At 52.1% G+C, this 23,660-nt stretch overlaps 1 protein-coding gene and 1 pseudogene across 7 annotated transcripts in view; both read left to right on the top strand.

Moving 5' to 3' along the window:
* The window catches only part of CAMTA1 (calmodulin binding transcription activator 1), a 675,317-nt gene that overhangs the window by 348,298 nt on the left and 303,359 nt on the right, over positions 1–23,660 (top strand). For all 6 annotated transcript variants that reach the window (XM_079777254.1, XM_079777251.1, XM_079777253.1 and 3 more), the window contains exon 5: positions 23,238–23,373. In XM_079777254.1, the coding sequence (XP_079633380.1) occupies positions 23,238–23,373 (136 nt within the window). The remainder of the gene's footprint in view (positions 1–23,237; positions 23,374–23,660) is intronic.
* On the top strand, positions 10,073–13,600 carry LOC307102721 (large ribosomal subunit protein eL29-like; annotated as a pseudogene). The gene is made up of 2 exons: positions 10,073–10,546; positions 13,538–13,600. The product of its transcript is annotated as a large ribosomal subunit protein eL29-like (transcript).

The following is a 23,660-nucleotide window of genomic DNA, read 5'->3' as shown; positions in this document are numbered from 1 at the left end:
TTGAGGGGAGCTGATGGCCCAGCTCTGGCCCAACTCTTCCTTCCCGTCCCCATCTCCCAGGCTCCTGAGCCTCCCCCCCCCCCCGCCCCGCAGTGCCCCGTGCCCAGTGTCCACTGTCCTCACTATGGCTCCCTGCTAGGCTGCGGGTCCTGCCTGGGAGCCAGGGCTGAGAGGCCGGGGGAGATTCGCCCTTTTGGCCAGAGCAGCAGGAAGATTTGGGGGTGCAGCCCACAGCGCCGGCGCCAGGCCAGCTGAGCGTGAGCCCTCTCTAGGAGCCGAGGGCAGTGGCCACCGAGGCCTGACCTGCTGGGAGCAGACAGCGCCCTTCCTTCCTGGAGGTCTCGTCCTGAGCTCAGCAGCCAGAGGGAGGGCCCTTCCGTGCTGGGACGGGGCAGCTGGCACAGGAGTGATGGGCCTTTCGGTGCTGGGACGGGGCAGCTGGCACAGTGATGGGCCTTTCGGTGGTGGGACGGGGCAGCTGGCACAGTGATGGGCCTTTCGGTGGTGGGACGGGGCAGCTGGCACAGTGATGGGCCTTTCGGTGCTGGGACGGGGCAGCTGGCACAGTGATGGGCCTTTCGGTGGTGGGACGGGGCAGCTGGCACAGGAGTGATGGGCCCTTCGGTGCTGGGGCAGGGCAGCTGGCACAGGAGTGATGGGCCTTTCGGTGCTGGGACGGGGCAGCTGGCACAGGAGTGATGGGCCTTTCGGTGCTGGGGCAGGGCAGCTGGCACAGGAGTGATGGGCCTTTCGGTGCTGGGACGGGGCAGCTGGCACAGGAGTGATGGGCCTTTCGCTGCTGGGACGGGGCAGCTGGCACAGGAGTGATGGGCCTTTCGGTGCTGGGACGGGGCAGCTGGCACAGGAGTGATGGGCCTTTCGCTGCTGGGGCGGGGCAGCTGGCACAGGAGTGATGGGCCTTTCGCTGCTGGGGCGGGGCAGCTGGCACAGGAGTGATGGGCCTTTCGCTGCTGGGACGGGGCAGCTGGCACAGGAGTGATGGGCCTTTCGCTGCTGGGGCGGGGCAGCTGGCACAGGAGTGATGGGCCCTTCGGTGCTGGGACGGGGCAGCTGGCACAGGAGTGATGGGCCTTTCGGTGCTGGGACGGGGCAGCTGGCACAGGAGTGATGGGCCCTTCGCTGGTGGGACGGGGCAGCTGGCATGGGGTGACCCCTGTGTCCCAGGCACCTGTGTTCGAGGCGAGGAGGCAGATTTGCTCACACAGCAGGGGTGCCCATCCAGGGTATGCTCGCGTCTGCATATGGATTGAGAGCCCATGGGCCCCCCTCTCTGGGTGGGACAGGCGGCCTTGGCTCCGTGCTCTTGGGGGATCTGCCCAGTCAGCATCCTCACCCTGGTCGGTGGGGGTGAAGTTGGGAAGCAGCCAACAGTCCCCTAGGCCAGGCCTGGAACGGAAGGGCGAGCCGAAGGGAGGGGGTGGGATGAACAAGCATCCAGGGTCCCAGTGCTCGCTGTGTGTGTGGCATGAGGGGTTCGGTCTAGGCCAGCGTGTGCCTCCAGGGTCAGGAGCCGGGTGGGGAGGCAGTGCCGACCAGGCTGAATTCAGGCTCCACTTGGCAGCTCCCTGGGATTCCCGGGCCCCGGCCAGGAGACACCCACGCCTGTGTCCCGACATCCCGTTTGCTTTGGAGCCAGAAGCCGGATTCACTCCAGAATGCCTTGTGATCTGTGCACTAAACATTAAAAACACAAGTTACCAGACAATGTGCAGAATTCCTATCGGGTCATTTCCTCTGTAGCATGTAACTGTTACTCACTTATTTATTTATTGGCGGATTTCCGGATTTCCTCGCTGGAGGAGAAGCCCCCTGAGGACGGGGCGTGCCTGCCAGTGTGGCTGTGCTGCTGGCCTGAGCCTGTGGCGGTGCCTGGCAGGGAGGAGCCCCAGGACGCTCGTGGTGAGGGGCGGAGACCAATGTCCGCAGTGACCTCCGTCCCAGAAGGTGGCACTGCCTGGTGTTTACCCAGCTCCCCTTGGCGCGTCTTCTCTCTGCGTCTTTCTCTTAATAGTTATGGATTATGGAAAAGAAGAACAAAGCCCATTAAGAGGTTCCCCTACATTTGATTTGAGGAAGTTTTCATCAGAACGGCTCCATTTATTGGCCTTTAGCGTGTAGCTTTATTCCCTTCTCACAAAATGAATATTGCCTTGTCTCCTTGAGAAAAATTGATCTCCGCCGGGAAGGAGAGCAGCCGACTCCTTCCTCCCGCCTTCCTCCTTCTTTTCTTCCTCCCACGGAGACAGAACTCGCCTCCCAGGTGGGTGGGTGGGGAAACAGGGATAATTGGCGCCGAGCTAATTCCCAAAGATTCATGGTCTCGGGCGCTCCCACCGGGTGTGGGACGCTCGCCCTGAGTCGCGTGCTGATGATAAACGGCGCCTCTAACAGGCCGTCACATTGAGATGTTTAGTCCTTCCTGCTCGGAGATGACACATTCATTTTCTCTCGGATTTACACGGGATTATTAATAAAAGGTCGGTGTTGGAATGACAAGTGAGGGTTTGCAGAAGTGCCGGCTCCACGGAGGGACACAGTGTTGGCCAAATGAGATGTCAGTGGGGTCGAGTGACCCAGACGCAGGGGCACTTGAGTGATGCCCACTGAAACGCAGGAATTGGGTTCCGTCTTTCCAATGGTATTGAGTCCAAAGAAAGGGGGAGGGACCCCTTCTCTCACTATGTTTTCTCTGCTTTGTCACAGACCAATCACTTTAAATGCAAGTGATGTTTCTGTTTTGTTTTCAAGAAACCAGAGAGGATTTCAGCCACTGAGTGCTTGATCGTCTCACTCATTTGATGAACATTTATGAAGCGTTTACTGTTTACCAGTTGTTATGACAGGGGTTGGGGGGAGGCACAGTCTGGGTGAGCCAGACAATGCAAGTCTAAATGATCACTCCATTTCTCTGCTTAAAAACCCTCAGTCACGTCCCATCCCTGTGAAGGTGAAGTTCAGGATTCTCAGAGGGGCTGGGGGGCTGGGAGCCAGGTGGGGGGTGACCCTCCTGCCCCAACCTAGACACAGCCTCACATGTTCCCTGTGCTTTTTCTTCACAGCATTATGGTCGCACTTTTATTTTAATTTATTTTTTCACACTTACATGTAAAGCCAGACTCCTCACTTCTCCTTCACGGCAGTGAGTACATTTGTGTTGCCTGGCTAATGTGTGTCTTCAGCACATTTAGAACAAAGTCCGCTCTCGTTCAACACTCCCCCCCAAACCCAGGCCTGGCCTGCTCCCTGGCCTCATCGCCCGCCTCCCCATTTCCCTGCCGCAGCGCCGCCCAGACCGACCTCCCAGGCTGCTGGCCTTGCTGCTGTCTCTCCAGAAAGCTCCGCTGGGGCATCTTCGGGACTGGGCCTCACCTTCGTCCAGGCTCCTGTTCAGATGCCGTGTCCTGGGAGAGCTCTCCGGCTGCCCGTCCCCACGGTGCCGCCAGTTGTTGGAGGACATGCCTGCTGGAGGCCCGTCTCCGTCCTTCCTCCCCCCAGCTCCAGGCCTGCACATGGCAGGCCTCTCCCTCCTCGGCTGGACCGCGAGCTTCACAAAAGCAGGGCTCCAGCCCTGGCCGGTTTGGCACAGTGGATAGAGCGTCGGCCTGCGGACCGAAGTGTTCTGGGTTAGATTCCGATCAAGGGCACATACCTTGGTTGTAAGCTCCTCCCCACCTGGCCCCTGGTCAGGGCATGTGCATGAGGCAACCAATCGTGGTGTTTCTCTCACATTGATGTTTCTCTCTGTCTTTCCCCCTCCCTTCCATTCTCTCTAAAAATCAATGGAAAAATATCCTCGGGTGAGGATTAACCAACAACAAAAAAAGCAGGGCTCGGCGCCCTCTGGCCACACAGCAGCCTGAGCACCTCCCAGAGGCCTGGCCCACAGTAGCTGCTCAGTAAACATTAACCGAACACATCACTGCACTCACAGTGGAGCTTCCGGCCTCCATCCGAGCACCGGGGAGCTCCGGGCAGAGCACAATTGCATCCCTGCAGACTGGCCCCGGGCCATCTGGTCACGACTGCCTCCTCCCACGGCGGCCTTTCCTTCCGGTGACCTCCAGCAGCAATGTCAATGACGAAGCTGAGGTCAGCAGCCCGCATTTAATGATCCCTGGGAAATACACACTGGCTTCTGCCTCTGGGTCTGGAAGCTGGAGCTGCCCCCTCATTCTGCTTCCAGCCCCCCACTGGGACGTCCTGGCCATGGAGGGGGTCCAGATGCAGGAAAATTCGGGTGCATGCCCACTGGGGTCCCTGCGAGGCTGGGCGGGCCGCCTGGGGGACACCGCCCACATTCAGCACCGGGTGCTGGACAGCGCCCGCGGAGGCTCAGGCAGGGCCACAGCGGAGCAGGCGCAGGCAGCCGGAGGTCTCAGCTTGGGGGGGGGCGGGGGGCTTTTAGGCGCATGAATCCACCCAGCAGCGTCTCCCTGATAAGAAAGCCTCTTTTACGATTTTCAATTTGCCCTTATTTTAATGAAAAGGAGCCGGGGTTGCACCGCCCAACAAGGAGCTAATCAAATAAGGCAAATTGGTGTTACCTTCTCCTCGTCCTTATTATTCTGAAGGCTCCAGCTGGGCTGTATTATGCAAAGCAATTGGTTTTCATATCTGGCAGATTGCAGCCCGGCCGGCCTGACAGCCCTTTCTGCCCTATCAGTCCATAAACAGCTCCGAGTGGCTGGTCGGGGTGGGGGAGGGGACACGCTCCCCACCAGCCTTCTTGCTCCTTGTCCCCCCCACCCCCCAATCCTGAGGCCCCCTATAAACAAGTCAGAAGGAAAAGGCCAAAGTTCCTAAACCAGCCCCTCCCTCCCAGATTGGGGCTGTCCTGGTGGCTTCTCCGGTTTCCATTTGGCGTTCTCCCCACCTCACTGAGCTCTGGCCATCAATTCCCGCCTGGCTGGGTGTGTGTGTGAGGGAGATAAGCAAGGAGACACCCCCTTCCCAGACCTCTCCCCTCCCCTTGCAAACAAAGGGAGGGACTCTGGGAACAATTTAAGTCAGGCTCTCAGGATCCTTCCTTTATAAGACGTGGTGGGCCCTGAGCGGTGCTGTGGGCTCTGAAAGTGCCCTCGGCGTGGCCTCCAGAGGAGGGGGAGGGCACCTTGATGTGCCCGGGATTGGGGCCAAGACGCCAGGAAGCCCTGCAGTGGGTGGCTCGCTGGTTTTGTGCTTCCCAGCTCTGTGACCTTGGGAAAGCAACCTCCTGTCTCTGGGCCCCAAACCTTCTCATCTGCGAAACAGGGATCACAGGACTCGCCCACTGTAGTGGTTGTGGGCTGAGAATGAGAAACGGGTGTCGAGGGTTTGCCCCTGTGTCTGACACGCCGTCACGCTTGGTACAAGGCTGCTCTTGTCGTCATAGTAGTTGTTGTCATTCTGCTAGCGACATTTTAGACCCGGCTCTGAGCTTCTCACGGTGCATTTGAACCAGGTCGTCTGTGTTGGAAGATCGGAGAGGAAGGCGTGGTCTGTAAAATGCACACGCTGCAGTGAAGGGCGGCGTTTCTCCTGTTCTAACTGCCCCCTGCGAGGGAGGGCTCACCCCTGCCCCGGAACACACCCACTCTCTGTGACACAGCGTTCCTTGCCCGGCCACTGGCCACTGGGGCTGCTTCACACTGGGGCCAGGGCTTGGAGGCTGCGGGGACTTCCCGCCAGCCAGGCCCTGCCATGCGCCTTGAGGCGGGAGGGATGGAAGCAGGGCGAGGAGAAGACACGGAGGGGGTTCCCGCGGGAACGAAGGGGAAGTCTTTGCAGGTGTTCACGGCGTAGAAGCCACCCAGATGTTACATACGGAGCCCTGCCGGGAGCGGACATCACTGTTCTCAGAGGGAAGCTGCAAGGACAGATCTGAGGAATTCACCGGAGCAAGAGCTGGTCAACCAGAACGACTCACAGCTCAGAGTCCGCCGCCTCTAGGCCAGGCCTGGGGGGCGGGGGAGGGGGAGGTCAGGCTGACAAGAGACTATCACCCTAGCACCGAGGAAGTCCTCAGTCGCTGGAGGAGCAAGTGGGGTCCCAGGTGTCTGCATGGAAGTGTAGGTAGTCGGTTAGTGACAGGGAAAGGGGTGGGAGGTCTAGGGGAAGAGCCATGAACCTGAGCTGTGTGGGTGGACTGATTCCTAAATTTGGACTTAGGCCCTAGCTGGTTTTGCTCAGTGGATAGAGCATCGGCCTGTGGACTGAAGGGTCCCAGGTTCAATTCCTGTCAAGGGCAGATACCTTGGTTGTGTTGCAGGCTCCTCCCCCGCCCGGGCCCTGGTCAGGGTGCGTACAGGAGGCAACCAATCGATGTGTTTCTTTCACATTGATATTTCTCTTTGTCTTGCCCTCTCTCTTGCACTTCCTCTAAAAATAAATGGAAAAATATCCTTGGGGAGGAGTAAAAACACACACAAAATAAACCTGGACGTAGGCACTGGAAAGAGTATCCAGACTGTTCCTTTTGTAGGATTAGCCTCGTCTTGGATGCAGCCCCCCATGGCTCCATAAATTCCCATTAAATATCCAAACAAAAACGCTCTCGAGAACACATTACTCCTGTTTCTTCAGTTATTCATCATCTTCTCGCTGCTAATTTGAAAGATACATCATGTCCTAAAGTGGTGGAGGCGTGTGCCTCAAGTGTTTAGGGACGGCCTCTCCCATGGGTGCACTGTCCAGCCGTTCCCAACAACATGCCATTCCATTACTTCCCCGGTCCTTCCAGCGCGTTCCCTGTGTGGAACCCGACGCAGGGGCCCAGGCTGTCCTTATTAGTCATGAAGAACTTTATCATGTGGCAGGCGGCATGCTGGGCACCTTGTGTCCCTCATGTCGCCTGCAACTGAGAGGTCAAGTAATTTGTTCAAGGTCACATAGCTCCTAAGGAGCTGAGCCAAGATTTAAGATGTAACCGAGAGCTCACTCAAAGTCCCATGATCATCTTCTTTTTAAAAACTTATTATGGGCCCGGCCGGCATGGCTCAGTGGTTGAACGTCGACCCATGAACCAGGAGGTCATGGTTCAATTCCCGGTCAAGGCACATGTCCCAGTTGCGGGCACGATCCCCAGTGTGGCGTGTGCAGGAGGCAGCTGTTCAATCATTCTCTCTTATCATTGATGTTTCTATCTCTCTTTTCCTCTCCCTTCCTCTCTGAAATCAATAAAAAAATATTAAAGAAAATTTATTATGGAAAATTTCAGCGATGTACAAATATAGATAAACTAGTCTCATGCACTCCCCCATACTTATCACCCACTTTCTACTGTGGCCAACACGCGGCCTGTCGTGTTCATTCCTCCTCCCATCACCACACATGTTATCGCAAGGCACAGCTCAGACACTCTAATTTCATTGGCACATGTTTCAGTCTAAATCTCTAAAATGTAAGGTCTCTTTTTAGAAATACTTCTGCACCACGATTAGTACTCTTTAAAATTAATAACAGTTCTAAGTAACATTAAATATCCAGTCTTGTTCAAAGTTCTAATTGTTTCACAATTGCCATCTATTTTTTTAAAGTTTGGTGTGTTGTTGCTTTTTTTTGTTGTTGTTGTTGTTTTGGCTCCATATTCAACTGAGGTCTACACATTGTGACTGTTGATGTATCTCTTTCTTTTTCTCTTTTAACCTCCATGTTCCCATTTCAGACGGTTCCGACCTCTTTCTCATTGAGTGTGTTGAGGAATCCGGGACATTTGTCTTGTACAGGATCCCACAATCTGGATTTGCTGACTGTACCCCCGCAGGGCCTTTACTGTGCTCTCCTGCCTTCTGTGGGTCTTACATCGTGGGAGGTAGAGCAAGAGGCCTGATTAATTTCAAGCTCCTTTTCTTTTCTTTCCACAGCAAAACGTTCTTCCGTCAGGGACACATACTAACTGCCTGTTGTTTCTCTTCTGTGATGTCAGTCACTGACGATCCAGTCATTCATTAGGGTTACAGAAATTCTCTCACTTCTTCATTATTGGCTGGAATACTTTTGTAGACAGAATCCTCTCTTTGTTTGTTATCTCAAAGAACAGTTTGTACAGGAAGTAGGATAATGCCTGATTCTGTATTCTCTCTCTCGCTTTTTTTTTTTTTTTTTTTTTTTTTTAGTTTTTAAAACATTACATTAGGTCACTAGCATCCTCCAACAGTGATCAATTGGTGTTTTGGTTGTGTGTTTCAGGATCATTATGAACTTATGGATTTAGACATATTCAATGTGTTTTAATTCACAGCACTTACTATTTTATTGATGCTCTAATTGTCCCGTCTTTGATCAGTTGGAGCCTCTTCAAGTTGATTCCTAAATCTTTTTCACATGATTTTAAGTCTTTGTTACTGCTCACATCATATTTAATGGTGAAACAGAATGTTTTTCCTCTAAGATGAGGAACAAGAAAAGGGTGTTTATTCTCACTACTTCTGTTCAACATTGCACCAGAGCTTCTAGCCAGTGTGATAAGGCAAGAAAAAATAAATAAATAAAAGGCATCTAGTACGGAAAGAAAGAAGTGAAACTATATTTATTCAAGGTAGAAGATTCAAAATCAAATGCAAAAAAATCATTAAAACTAAGAAATGAGTTTAGCAAGGTCATAGGCTACGATATCAATACACAAACATTAACTGTATTTCTATATAGTGGGAATGAACAATCCAAAAATGAAATTGGAAAAACAACTTAATTCACAATAGCATCCAAAGAATAGAGTACTTAGATCAATTTAATTTACACAATGCAAAGCCTGTGCTACAAAGTCTTACTGAGAGAAATTAAAGATTTACATAAATGGAGAGACATTCCATGTTCTGTGATTGGAAGTGATTTGAAGATTCAATAATTCAATCTAGTTAAATAACAGTTATTTCCAAATTGATTTCTAGTTTCAACAGAGTCTCTATAAAAATGTTAGCAGGCCTTGTTGTTGTTGTCAAACGAATCTTAAAATTTATACGGAAATACAAAGGACCTAGAATACCCAAAATAATTTTGAAAAATATGAGTAAAGTTGGAGGACTTACACTCCTGATTTCAAAGCTGCAATAATCAGGGCAGTGTAGTATTGTCACAGGACAGGAAAGGAACAGATTGTGACGTCCAGAAATAACGCTTTCTGTTTATAGTCAATTTATTTTCAGCAAAGGTGCAAGAGCGAGTCAATGGGGCAAAGAGTCGCCTTGTAAAAAAGTAGAATCAAAGCCCAAACCAAGCCGTCCTGGGACCATTAGATATCAGTGCACCAAACGTCAGCTTGGAGCCTTAGCTCATGCTGCACAAAAACTAACTCAAAATGCATCATAGACTTAAATGTAAGAGCTAAAACTAGGCAACTCTTAGAAAAAACACATAACAGCAGACTTTTATGACCGTGGGGTTAGACATAAAATTCTTAGGACACTAAGAGCATGATTCATAAAGGAAAAAAATGATAAATTGGACTTCTCCAAAATTAAAAATTTTTGGTCTTTAAAAGAAACCATTGAGCCCAGCTGGTGTGGCTCAGTGGTTGAGCATTGACCTATGAACTAAGAGGTCATGATTCAATTCCTGGTCAGGGCGCATGCATGGGTTGCAGGCTCCATTGCCAGTAGAGGAGGTAGCCTACCCATGATTCTCATCATTGATGGTTCTTTCTATCCCTTTCCCTTCCTCTCTCTGAAATGTATATATATGTGTGTGTGTGTGTGTGTGTGTGTGTGTGTGTGTGTGTGTGTGTGTGTGTGTGTATGTATAATAAAAACAAAAAGAAACCATTAACAAAAAGAAAAGTCACTCTAGCCGGTTTGGCTCAATGGATAGAACATTGGCCTGTGGACTGAAGGGTCCCAGGTTCGATTCTGGTCAGGGCACTTGCCTGGGTTGTGGGCTCGATCCCCAGTAGGCGGCGTACAGGAGCCAGCTGATCAATGATTCTCTCTCATCTTTGATGTTTCTTCTCTCTCTCTCCCTTCCTCTCTGAAATCAATAAAGAAATATATTAAGGAAAACACACACACACACACAAAACACAGAAAAAGTCGCTCTTCCTGTCCCAGGTGCTTCAGGAGCGGCGGGCTTCGGTGCAGAGATGGCCAAGTCCAAGAACCACACCACACACAACCAGTCCTGAAAATGGCACAGAAATGGCATCAAGAAACCCTGGGCACAAAGATAGGAATCTCTTAAGGGGGTAGACCCCAAGTTCCTGAGGAACATGCGCTTTGCCAAGAAGCACAACAAGAAGGGCCTGAAGAAGATACAGACCAACAACGCCAAGGCCACGAGCGCATGTGCCGAGGTCACCAAGGCCCTCGTCAGCCCCAAGGAGGTCAGGCCCAAGATCCCAAAGGGCAGCAGCCGCAAGCTCAGTGAACTTGCCTGCGTCGCTCACCCCAAGCTTGGGAAACATGCTCGTGCCCACATCGCCAAGGGGCTCAGGCTCTGCCGGCCCAAGGCCAAGGCTGAAACCAAGCCCCAGGCTGCGGGTGCGGCTGCAGCTCAGGCTCCCAAAGGGGCCCAGGCCCCCACGAAGGCTCCACAGCAGAGGCCTCTGTCTGCTGATGTGAGGATGGAAGCACTGGTGGGACCCCTGGTTGCTGTCGGCATGGAGCTGGCAGCCTCCTGTGCTGTTTGTGCAAATAAGCCTGCGGCAGGATCTGTCAAAAAAAGAAAAAAGAAAAAGAAAAGTCATGGACTGGGAAGAAAATATTTGCAAGTCGTGTATCTGATAAAGGATCTGTATCCAGATTTTATATAAAGAACTCTTACAACTCAAAGAGAAGGTGACAAACAACTCATTTAAAAATGGGCAACAGATTCAAGTAGACATTTCACCAAAGGAATTATATGAATGGCTAATCAGCACATGAAAGAGATGCTCACCACCATTAGTCATTAGGGAAATGCAAATTAAAACGCTACCCCACCCCACAAGGATGGCTGTAATCCAGGACACAGACAGCGCCACGTGTCGGGGAGCATGTGGGATGTGGGAACCCTGGTGCAGCCCCAGTAGGAGTGTAAAATGCTGCTGCCGCTTTGCAAAACAGCCGGCGGGGTTATTTGTATGTAATCAGACCTATCTTTTATGTACCGATCTTCCACACATCGTTGCTCCATTTGTAATCACGGTACGGAAAGTTTCCTCCACTTTCAGGTTATAGAGAAATTTAGTACACTTGCTTTTGGAGTACGTGTGGTTTTATTTATTACATTGAAATCTCTGTTCCATTGGAACGTACGCTGCTGTGTGATGCGAGGGGTAGACCCAGTTACTTTATTCCGGATGCCTGTCGTTATTCTGATGCCATGTATTAAAAATCAGTCCCGTCCCCCCCCCACTGGATTGCCATACCTCCTTTAGTGAACACTAACTTTGTATGCGTAAGTGGGAATATTCCTGGGTTTTCTGCTCTGTTCCATTCGTCTGTTAATAATTCCATACTTTTTAAAATGCAGAGGCTTTATAGATTGTGTTAATAGCTGGTAGGGCTAGCCCACACCTTGGTATTCTTCATTGGGGTTTTTCTGGCTATTCTTGGTGATTTTTTTCCTTCCTAACACATTTTATAATACATTTTTCTGTGTCCAGAAATAATATCCAGGCAGGTTCTAATGGCATCGGGGTGATGGACTAGACACTGTTAGGTTGCTCATTACTACAAGTTAAAATGACAGGTCCAGCCCTAGCTGGCTTGGCTCAATGGATAGAGCGTCAGCCTGCGGACTGAAGGGTCCCAGGTTCGATTCTGGCCAAGGGCACATGCCTGGGTTGCGGGCTCGATCCCCAGTGGGGGGCTGTGCAGGAGGCAGCCGATCAATGATGTTTCTGTCTCTCTCTCCTCCCTTCCTCTCTGAAATCAATAAAGAAATATATTTTTTAAAAAGTAAAAAAATAAAATAAATAAAATGACGGCGCCACTGATTGAGGCCATTTAACTGGACACCCTGGTTCCCTGGGGGATTACGTTCTGATGAAGATGGTGGAGGACAGGCCCCTTCCCGCGTTCCCGAAATGCCCAGCGGGGAAACTTGCCCTTCTGCCTTCCAGGCTCTCCCGCTGCTCTAACAATTAAGTTCACACAAACAGACTAAACAACACATGTAATTTTGTACGTGCTGGACCCCAAAGGTACGTGTCCCTCAGACATAAGGAAACTGAGGCGCCTGTGCCATCCTGAGCACAGGAGAAGGGGTGGGGCTGGGCCACAGGGCGGTGGAGAGCCAGGGTTGGGAGACAGGTTCTGTGTGAACAGTCACCCCTGCTGATGGCTCTCTGTACAGGCTCCCCGTCTCAGGTCGTCTAAGCGGGTAAGGGAGCGGTTAGGAAAGACTCTTCCTGGGTCAGGTAGGCCTGACTGCCTTCGGCTCCAGCAGTCTGCACGCTGTGGAGTCACGATCCTGTCCCCGCTCAGCCTGCCTCTGGGCCTCCCCCAGGAATTTCCCGGGCGCAGGTTGAGTGGGTAGGTTCCTCCAGCTCCCGGAACCAGGCTCAGTCCTGAGAATAGCGGCTCAGTTGACCGCATTGCAAGTGAACAATCAGAAGTTCCCTAAGAGGCATTTCTGTGGAAACAGAAAAAAAACAATGGTTCGGGCTTAGACAGACCGTAATGCCAGTTTCCGAGGCCGGGGGTGGCCGGTGGGAGGACTTCCGTGCCAGGAGGGAGCGTCCTCAGGTGGAGGGGACAGGCAGCCTGGCAGATTTTCCTGGGGTGCAGTCTGTGTCTCTCCGGGGATCTTTCTGGGGACCTGCACAAGACTGTGTGGACGTGGGTTGTCGTGGTTGCTCGGAGCCGTCCACCTTTAGCTCGCGTGGCTTCGGGAAAAGGGCAGCTTTAGTTCTAACGATTCCAGGTCGGAGGGTGGGAGGAACACGGGAACATTCGTTTGGAGGGTGGTAGCTCACTGTTGGCAGGAACCAGAAGAATCCAGGGTCTGATCCCGTTTCCAGGGAGAAAACAAAACCTCGCCGACAATGGACAGCACCAGAATGTGATACCCACAGTGTGTTCCTGAAACGTTACTTTTCTTTCTGTCGTCACCTCCTTTTCTATCAAGCACAACCACAGCAAGACTAAGTTGTTTGCGAATCGAGTCTAGTTTTAATAGACGTGGCCTGACTGTTTACGTCGGTGCAGCCAGAGGAGTGATTAACCACAGACTCAGGTTTGCTTTCCTGGAACTTCTCAGAAATAGGCTCAGCTTGACTCTTAAGACCCTCTCGAGGCTGGGCAGCCACGCCCAGGACTTCTCAGACTTCCCTGCAATATCTTCGATTTGGGCAAAACCCTCTCTTCTCAAGGTCCCCCAAATACCCACGGGTTCCTGGGCCTGCCAGGAGGTGGCCGTCCTTACTCACCTGGACGGCCGCTGGGAACCCTGTGAGCAGGTGTCAGGCTGGGTTTCCCAGGGGCTCTGTTGGCTCCATGAATTCACCCCTAGTTCCTCAGAGCTGTCTGGTCACATCTGAGTCTGTGCACATCCCTCTCGAATGTGACATTCCAGTCGCAGCTCGGTGGCATGACCAGTGTTTACAGCTGTGTCCCGTTGGAAGGAGGATGGGTTCTTACGGAATGACATCGCCATGAAAATAGGAATATTCACCGAGAGTGTCTGAACCCTGGAGGGACCAGGGAGGGAGGAAAAGACAAATGCTTCATCTTTGTTCACAAAAATCTATTTTACAAAATTGCCATAAGTCACGAGGGCTTCTAACTGGAAAACAAAAGATGAAAGAAGCAGTAATCTTTTAAACAAAAAGTCACAAAAATTATAATCATCCTCATTAGTCCATTCAGGCCCATGTACTGAATTCCTGCTGATTTTTTTGTTAGCAGTTTTGTGCAGCCATCAGTTTTTGTTCATTGGAGTTCTGTGGTGTCTTACCCAGTTCAGCAGTCGATCTGAAAGTTACTGGAAGCCTGTATCCGAGAGGACTGGCCAGAGTTCCTTCCACAAATTTCTTTGAAGATGAAACACTTCAGCAGAAACACATTTTTGCAAAAAAGCATGAGAGTAAAATAATCTATATATAAAAGCCAAGCGACCGGAACGACCGGTCACTATGTCGGGGGTGCGGCTGGCCAGCCAATCTCCCGCGGCCCCTCCCCTTGGTCAGCCCTGCCCCTGATTGGCTCCCCCCACCTCGATCAGCCCCCCACACCCCGATTGGGGGCAGGGCCAGCCAGCCAACCTCCCACAGCCCCACCCTCTGGCCGGCCCAGCCCCAATCGGCCCCGATCAGGGCGGGCCAGCCGGACCCCACCCGTGCATGAATTTGTGCACCAGGCCTCTAGTAACTTGCTATAAATGACAAAAAACCAACAACTTTAAAACGGCCATGGGTAAAGATCTGACGAGAGCCCCTTACAATGTCATTGACAGGAAATTTGGTTATTTCTGTGGCACACCACATTGTAAGATAATAACTAGAATTATAAGCCCTTACATTGTACCAGGACATCTGATTTCTAAGCATGTCATACAACTTCTGGAACACTTATATGTCCCTGAATACATACACAGCAGGCTTAGTATGACCTCTTCTCGGCAGCACCGCCTATGGAATTTAACAAGCACCTACTTTTTATTAGTTTAACATCTCCCTTCTCATGAGGCGAGAGGACAGATCTTTGGAGATGTTCCAGGGATCCTCCAAAAAAATCCCAAATTACTTCAAGGTCAAAAGGACTTCATTTAGAATTTGATTTGGGGGGGAGGTGTCAGGAATATCACAGGTTTGGACCCTTGATTAAGTAGGGCCCAGGTCATTATGAAACAATCACTATGCCTTTAACCAAAGCGACAGTAAAGGATTTCAAAGGCAAGTGCGGAAGGCTACATAGTTCTGAGCGAAACGCAGCTCGACATCGAGAAGACGAGGTTTACTTACGTAACCAGCGACTGATGAGAAAGATGACACAGCACAGGGAGTTATTCTGAGGAAACATAAAATCTTTGCCTTCTAGGCAGCCTGCCCAAAAGGTAAAAAACTTTCCCCGTCTCTCATCATGAGCAGACCAATAATCCAAGACAACTTTGTCCTTTTCACAGAGAGAAAACCAAATTCTAATTTTGCGCCGGTGTATTTCTGCTATAAATTTTCATTTGTTCCTTTTTTAAAATACTTAATCGTATCCATTCCAATCTTAGCCAGTTAAACCACCTATAAAATTCCTTCCCCAAGATTTCTACCCCACAAACCTTCTGTAACTTTCTTTTACATTCACATTTCGTTCTGTGTTTTTCCTTTTCCCCCATTCTGAAATAGCCAGTTCAAAATGAGGACAAAATGACTTTCTTTTCTCTCAACAAAAATTCATCTCTGCGCTTCAGAACTTCTCTTACCGAAACACATTTTCTACTTTCCTGGCACAGGGAGATGCTTGCCTTGCTTTTATGACTTTTTGTTTATGGAAGTTTTAATTACATATATTCACTAGAATTCTTAACCCTTAGAAACCTTAGTTTCTAGTAAAAACTAAGCAGTTGTGAACTGCCTATTTTGGCAGCATTCTTTATTTTATTTATTTTTTAAACTATATTTTTATTAATTTCAGAGAGGAAGGGAGAGGGAGAGAGAGATAGAAACATCAATGATGAGAGAGAATCATTGATCAGCTGCCTCCTGCACGCCCCACACTGGGGATCAAGCCCGCAACACGGGCATGTGCCCTGACTCGGAATCGAACCATGACCTCCTGGTTCATAGGTCAACACTCAACCACTGAGCCACGCTGGCCAGGCATACCAGCATTCTTTAGATTGGTAAGGCTATGAATGAACTTATTCCATAGTCTCTGTACATATTTTTATGTGGCACGAGACATGTTTACTTCGAATCCAAATATGTTTCGTTTCTCTGTGATAAGAAGCCAAAAGTGGATAAGCTTGTGTTCAATAAGTGTTTTTGAATTTTATCTTATTTGGAAGTGAGCTAGATAGTTAATAAATTCCCATCAATTAATTAAATTTAGTAAAACTCTGAGGTTTCAAGTTACCAAAAAGACTTGGGAAACGATTTAAGTAGACATAAACCATAATTACTGTTGAAAAGTTCACTTACACACTCTCATCCCACGTATGTCTACCTAATTCACTTGTTCTTAACAGATGATTACTCATGAAAATTTCATGAGACATGAAAGCAGTTAGCCATCATCTTCAATCATTTTTCTTGCTGACAGATTTTGTAGGAGAGAGAACAGGCGCTCCTCTGATTTTAGGAAACCCAGGTGGAGTGAACGTTTCATACTAATGCTATTAACTTCCACGACACGCCTGTACTAACGAAACCGACAAACGGAAACCAGCTTTCATTTACTGAAAATTGTGTTCGATCGTGTCTATTTCTGAGTTTTAGGAATACTTAATTCATAAGTGCTTCTTTATAAGATAATGAAATAGAGAGCTCTTTTCCAAATCAGTCTTGGCAAGACCACCCAGAGGCAGAAAACTATCACATGTATGTACCATAATCCACAGACACACGTAAATACACAGACACACACACACAGAAACCCTGTACAGCAAGCATGTCAAACTCACGGGCCACTTTTGGCTTCTTATCAGAGTCTGACATGCTTGTGCAGCTCCCATTAGGAAATGTTGCCAGGAAGCAAGTACCACAGGCTCCCTGGTTTATAAAGGACAGCTGACTCCACACTGGCAGCTGGAACATAGTAAGGTCACCTGCCCCAGGGGCTGAATGAAGCCTCCTGATGTCTGTGGAGAGGACTTCGAGGGTTTGTGTTGAACTTGGGAGACACCTGAAGGAGGCTGTGGGTCAGATTGGGGCAAAAGAGGCTTTTCGGCAGTTTGATTCTGAGCCCCTGCTTTGTCCCTCCGTCTCAGGCGTTGCCTTCGTTATGCCCGGGGTGTCTGTGCTTCAGAGCTGTGATGAGATATATGTCTTTGAGGGACAGAGCAAGGAGCAAGTTTCCTGCTCGGAGCTTGGGGGTATATTTGTCCATCCTCAGAAGTCTAGGGTCATGGTTTAAAATTGTCCTTGTTTTGCTTACGTGCAGACCCCCCTCCCCGCTTCGTGGTGTTTACAGTCTCGGCAGTGTCTGCGGCAGATACGAAGGGGTCTGAGGGGACTTGGGTTGCTCTCAGTTATGCTGCTGGAACCGGACCATCAGTGGGTCCGGGCTGCCTGTCACTGCTTGAGCCAATTGAGCAGAGCCCGGTGGAATCACATGAGCGTTCATTCCAGTCCCGCCGGCAGCGTGGAGAGCAGAAGGTCAGCCACAAAAACCTGCTCTGCCCCGCCATGAGCCGCTGCGGATAGTGAGTAGGATAAAGGTCACAGGGAAAGTAGGCAAAAGCTACACCCAATGGGCAGTTCGTAGGCAAGCAGGCTGGAGATGCGCAAAGGCCTGTGGGGACGCAAAGGGCTGGGGGTCTTCAAAGGGCTGGAGACTCTGGTTTCATCAACAAGGTTGCTAATGTTTCCATGGTGATAGGCAGCTCCCGGATGGGGAGGGTGTCCCCATTTCCAGGTGAGCTCCCAGGTCCCACGTGCACCCCCCAGCCAGGCTAGACTGTGCCTTCTTTCATCAGAACAAGCAATCCCGGCTAACAGAGCATGGTGAATACTTCCTACAATCCTCGCTGGTCCCCAACATCCTATTTCTGCCCCGATAACCTCTGCACCTCTGAAGATTCCAGCTGTAAATCAACAATTGTTGATTCTCACTCCTTTTCGTCTCTGTTCCTCAAGCTGTCTTCAAAGAATAGAGAGCCTTCTCTGAGACAATGCTTTGAGGATGACTCGCTTGCCCAATCGCACTGTTTTGAATTTGCCGTTTTAAGTAGCGGAGAGAAAGTTTTCTACTAAGGTGGGGGGGGAAGATGTCTCCGGTCTAGAACCTCGGGGTTCAGGGCAGGGCGCCGCTGGAAAGTCTGCATCAAGCATTCCACAAAGGCCCGCGGTTCTCTCCTTTCTGAGGCTCATTTTCACTGTAGACCAGTTCGCCTTGGGGGGCAGCCTCCACTCCTGTTCCTATCAGCCTGAGTGTCAGCCTGCCGCTCAGCCGCTTCCTGGTCATTTGCAGGAGGCTGGGAGGCTTCCTGGCCATCTGTCCGCTCGGTGAGGGGTGTCCCCAGGGCCTCGCTTGTCTCATAATTACAGAATAATCACAGAGGGAATGCCTCCCTTATAAGGCCCCTGTGAGGGGCTGTGAACGGCCTTTCATTTTTAAACGCCTCTTTAAATTGGGTGGGATCTTCCAGAGCGAAGCTAAAAGGCTTTGCAATTGAAAAGATCTGCTGCTGCCCAGGGCACATGAGCTCGCTGGTGGGGGTCCAGGTTGCATCTGCAAAGGGCACTGCCTAGGAAGGCCGGAAGCTGGCAAGGCCTGCAGAGTGCGCCTCGCTCTCCGCTCTCCGTCCGGGGCTTCTGGACCCACGTCCTGCTCTCAGCACCCACGTGAGCAGCCTGTCTGCCCTGGGCCAAGGGGTCGGGCTGGAGTGCCTCTAACCTCACGGGGGAGGGGGTTAGGACAGCGGGGGTGCAAGCTGTAGATGGTGGTGGAGCCCAGGCTGTCCCAGGCGACGGTGAGAAAAGCGCTGCCCGGATCTGCGCACGGGAGGAGGTGGTGGTGCAGCGAGGTTCATTCGCGATGCAAAGTCCAAGGAGCTCCTCTCCCCGCTTTCCATCGTCCCATCTCCGTCCATCGTCCCATCTCCGTCCATCGTCCACTCTCCGTCCATCGTCCCATCTCCGTCCACCCGCCACGGAAAAGCGCGGCCGTGCCCTCAGCGAGGCCCAGACCAAGGCTGGTGGCCGGGGATTCTTTCCTATGAAAACTGAGTCTTTTTGGAGCCCACGTGGTCTGCCGGCCCAGGCTGCTGCTGGACTGCATGGCTATGTGCTCTGGGCCGAGAGAATGCAGAATGGAGAGAGAGAGAGAGAGAGAGAGAGAGAGAGAGAGAGAGAGAGAGATTCTTTGTTCCCCGGGGTTTTAACCAGGAGCTCTCTCAAAATAACCAATCATTCCCCAGCTTTCGGAAGCTTCCCACTCTCCGACCAGAGATTTCCTCCCCAGGTGAGACTGACCGGCCTCTGTGGTCAGGCACCTCCCCTGCGCCATTCACCTCCATGGACCATGTGCCTGCTCCCCCTTTGCTGTGTCCCCTCCCCCGTGATCTGCGGAGGGACCGGTGGCTCCCGGGAGGAGTGTGGCGCTCCAGGCCGGGTCCCCAGCGGCCCTGCCCCACATGCCTGGCTCCCTCACTCTGTCACTAACGGTTCGCGAGCTGCGGTAGCAGAGGTGCTGGGGGCTGACGTTTGCTGCGGAGGTGGGGCCGGATTTCCACGGGGAGCGGATGTTGGATGTGGACTTCAGTTCTGAGTCTGATTCCTGTTCTTCCATCTTGAAGGCCTTCCCCAAGGCTACGTTCCTTTGAATCCGCTTCACCTTCGTCTTTCCACGGGAGCCAGTAAGACGATTGTCTAGGATGAGAGCGCTCTAAAAAAATGTTGTTGTTTTTTAAAGATAGTGAACCCAAAGGTCCCTGTCTGACCACTGATGAGTAGGGTCTTATATTGACCTCAGTAGGGACTCAGGCCAACACGCCTTTTTACGGCTTAACTATGGACACCAGAGGCAGCCCTTTGACAAGATCCACAAGTTCCGCCTCTCTAGCCTAAGAAAGAGGAGACCTTCATCGTCACAGGTGATAGAACGGTGGCCGCCTGCTGTGGCTCCACAGTTGAGCGTCAACCTCTGAATGAGTAGGTCACAGTTTGACTCCCGGTCAGGGCACAGGCCCGGGTTGCAGGCTCAGTGCCCAGTGTGGGATGTGCCGGGGGCAGCCGATCAGTGATTCTCTCTCATAATGGATGTTTCCATTCCTCTCTCCCTCTCCCTTCCTCTCTGAAATCTATAAAAAAGTATATATTTTTTAAAAAGGCTCTTCCTGGGCGTGTTAGGCCTGATTGTCTTCGGCTCAAACAATCTGCCTGCTGAAGTGGCGCGTCGTGGGGTCACAGGTTCTGTCCCCTCGAACACAAAGGTCAGGGCAGCGGAAGGTGGGTTTCTGTGGGTGCTGCAGCTGCGATGCTTCTGTGGATGGGACAGTGTTTGGGGGAGTCACTCTCTCTGGGTCATAGCACTTCCCATGGGGGGACAGGCGCCTCAAGACGCTGCCGAGGGTCTGAGCCGGGCAGGAGGGCACGAGGATGGAGCCCTGTCTTAGTTCCCAGGAAGCTGGATGGCACTAACGCCCAGTCTCCTGCCGCAGAGGGGGTGCTGGGGCCGAGGCGTCCCTGCCACCCGCTCCGGGGTGTCTTCCTTCCTGTTTGGAGGGGCTGCAATAAGCGCAGAGCTGTCTAGTGGGTCAGAGGTGTTCCTTTGCTTATCCCTTAGGCCAGGAGTGGGGAACGTCTGGCCCGAGGGCCATATAAGATCTGAGAAACCACTTGGTCTGGCCCTGTCAAGGCATTAGGGAGAGTCAATGAAATGTTTGACCAAATATAGCAGGCTAGTATTTTTGTTTAGCAGCCTTTTTTTTTTTTTTTTTTTTTTTGTCAATCTTCACCAGAGGGTATTTTTCTATTGATTTTTTTCCTTTTTTTTTTTTTTTTTTTTTTTAGAGAGAGTAGAAGGGAGAAGGAGGAGAGAGAGAGAGAGAGAGAAATATTTATGTGAGAGAGACACATCGATTGATTGCCTCTTTCATGCACCCTGACCAGGGCCCAGGATCAAGCCTGCCACCAAGGTACATACCCTTCACTGGAAATGAATCTGGAACCCTTCAGTCCGCAGGCCGATGCTCTATCCACAGAGCCAAACTGGCCAGGGCAGAGGCTAATTTTGAAGCTGGTAATTTTGTGTGGCCCTTGAATCCTATCTAATAAAAGACTAATATGCAAATTGGCCATCATTCCAACACACAAGATGACCGCCCCCATGTGGTCAAAGATGGCTGCCCCCATGTGGACACAAGATGGCCACCACAAGATGGCCAGCAGGGGAGGGCAGTTGTGGGCGATCAGGCCAGCAGGGGAGGGAAGTTGGGGGGGACCAGGCTGGCAAGGGAGGGCAGTTAGGGGCAATCTGGCCAGCAGGGGAGCAGTTAGGCGTCAATCAGGCTGGCAGGGGAGTGGTTAGGGGGTGATCAGGCTGGCAGGCAGAAGCAGTTAGGGGCAATCAGGCAGGTAGGCAGGCAAGCGGTTGGAAGCCAACAGTCTTGGATTGTGAGAGGGATTTCCGACTGCCCTAAAGGGGTCCCAGATTGGAGAGGGTACAGGCTGGGCTGAGGGACACCCCCCCATGCACGAATTTCGTGCACCAGGCCTCTAGTAATATAACTACCCAAATGGCAGAAAACAGGTTCTGCCTGTTAAGCACAGCAGTTGAACTTGGGGCCCCTCTCCTGGGTCTTGCGGGGGGGAGCTCACAGGGCTCTGGAGCTGGGGCAGGGACCAAGAGCAGAGCTGACGCTGTGGAGGCGGCAGCGTGGGCCCAATAGTCCAGCTCACCTGCCACCTGGACGTGGAAGGGGACCGGGAGGTTTCCAGGCGTCCTGTGGGCGTGACACAGAACCGTCAGGTGACAGCCTGTGACAACCTGGAGGTCTTCCCCAGTCGTTTTAGTCCCGCAGACTTAGGGAGGAAACCCAAATGGACCCAAACCCACTGTGCGGGGATGGGGAACTGAAGTGTTGGGGCCTCTGGTTCCCCAGGGACCGGTGCTAGTCCTCACCTTGCTGGGACACAGCCGGCTGTCGCCCTGGCCTGGGTGTTTTCCCTACAGACAATGGGATAGTGAGCCATCAATAGCCAGTGTTCTGTGCCTGATGGTGAAATGGCCCGGTTGTTCAAGGACCAGAGCAGAACGGGGTGGAGGCTGCTGACCGGGGCAGGAAGGAGGGCTGGAGGCTCTCTCCCTCCACCCAGCTGGCGATGGCGGGAACCTGAGCCACCTGCCCTGGAGGGTGACAGGACCGCGCTGGCCTCGTGCGTGCTCAGAATCACTCGCACTCTGTTCTCTGTGCTGACGTTTAGGTACAGAGCGACACGGAGGTGGCCACACGTGTGTGTGTGTGTGTGTGTGTGTGTGTGTGTGTGTGATGTGCTGTTAGTGTCAGGGGCATCTTCCTTGAGGGCCCACCCCACCCCCACCCCCACCTGCTAGCCCTCCACCGCAGAGAAGGTTAGCTCCTCCCCTGGGTGTTTCCAAACCAGAATCCGCAGCAGCTGCCCCTGTGGGGTCCTGGGTGAGCCTCCCCCGAGCCCTGCGGCGGATGAGTGGCTTCTTTTAGGGAAATCCAAGGTTCTTTTTATTTGTGCTTTTATTTATATACTTATTTATTTGGTTGTTTTTAATATTTTTATTGATTTTAGAGAGGAAGGGAGAGGGAGAGAGAGAGAAACATCAATGATGAGAGGGAATCATTGATCGGCTGCCTCCTGCACGCCCCCCACTGAGGATCGAGCCCACAACCCAGGTCTTTGTCCAGACCGGGAATCGAACCCTGACCTCCTGGTTTATAAGTGGACGCTCAACCACTGAGCCATGCCGGCGGGGCTATTTGTACTTTTTAACGGCATCAGAACGGTCATCCACTCTTAGCCCTGAGCGAGGGGGCAACTCTTTCCCTAAGATTCCGTGGTTGTGGACCCGATAGGCAGTTTCCCGGGAGGTTTCTGGGTCCCCTGGCAGCTGGAGCCCAGATGGGGAAGGATCTGCACCCAGCTCGCCAGGGAGAAGGGACGGCCGCTCCTCGCACCAGCCCGGCTGATGCAGCCGTGAATCAGGGGCACTTGGCACAGGCGCCGAGCCTCCCTTTGGCCCCTTCCTAACACAGTCCTCCGGCGTCCGTGTCGCCTTATCTGTGTCCTGATGCGGGTGATGATGGACCGAGAGGAGGAAGTCTTCTCACAGGAGACAGGATGCAGCAGGCGCTGCGACGGCCCGGCTCTCGCTGCTCTCTCTCCGTTTCTCCCACTTTTCGGGCAGAGCGCAGGCCCCGGCATCGCGGACCCGATTAGCTGGTGATGATGACTGAGGGCGTGTTTTTTAGGCCGATCATTGACACACTGAACTCGTTAGGTACCAAATCCACAAGCAGAGGTTGGCTGGCCATAGAACACGGGCAGTCCGGGGGCGGCAGTAAACGGTGAAACGGACGCCCCAGCGAGCGCGGGGGTGGCTTCCCCGTGGAGACGTTCGCTGGCTGAGGGGGTCTCTCTCCATAGACTCGTCTTCTGCTCGGCCTCTCGGTAACGCGCCCTTTGTCGTTTGCAGGCCGCAGAATGGCTCCATGATCCTCTACAACAGGAAGAAGGTGAAGTACAGGAAGGACGGGTACTGCTGGAAGAAGAGGAAAGATGGGAAGACGACCCGCGAGGACCACATGAAGCTGAAGGTCCAGGGCGTGGAGGTAAAGCGAGGGCCTCCTGGCCTCTAACTCCCCGTCGGGCGCGGAGGATGGCCTGGCCCCGGGCACCTCTGTGGAAAGCACTTTTGTCATTTCCTTTCTCCTCCCTTCTTACCCTGCAGTCTCCGTTCACGTTTTCCACGAAACCGGGTTTAGCTAAAGCGCTCCTGCGTCCCGGAGCCATTGGTGTGCGGTTGGGAGTGGCGAGGTGTGCAGAGTGGGGTGTGGGGCTGAGGGCGGAGGTGCCTCGGGGTGCACTGAGTGGCGGGGGGGGGCTTCACTCCCTCTAC

This window comes from Cnephaeus nilssonii, assembly GCF_951640355.1.
Source record: "Cnephaeus nilssonii genome assembly, chromosome: 7".
Classification (NCBI taxonomy): domain Eukaryota; kingdom Metazoa; phylum Chordata; class Mammalia; order Chiroptera; family Vespertilionidae; genus Cnephaeus; species Cnephaeus nilssonii.
This window is presented reverse-complemented; position numbering and strand designations above follow the sequence as displayed.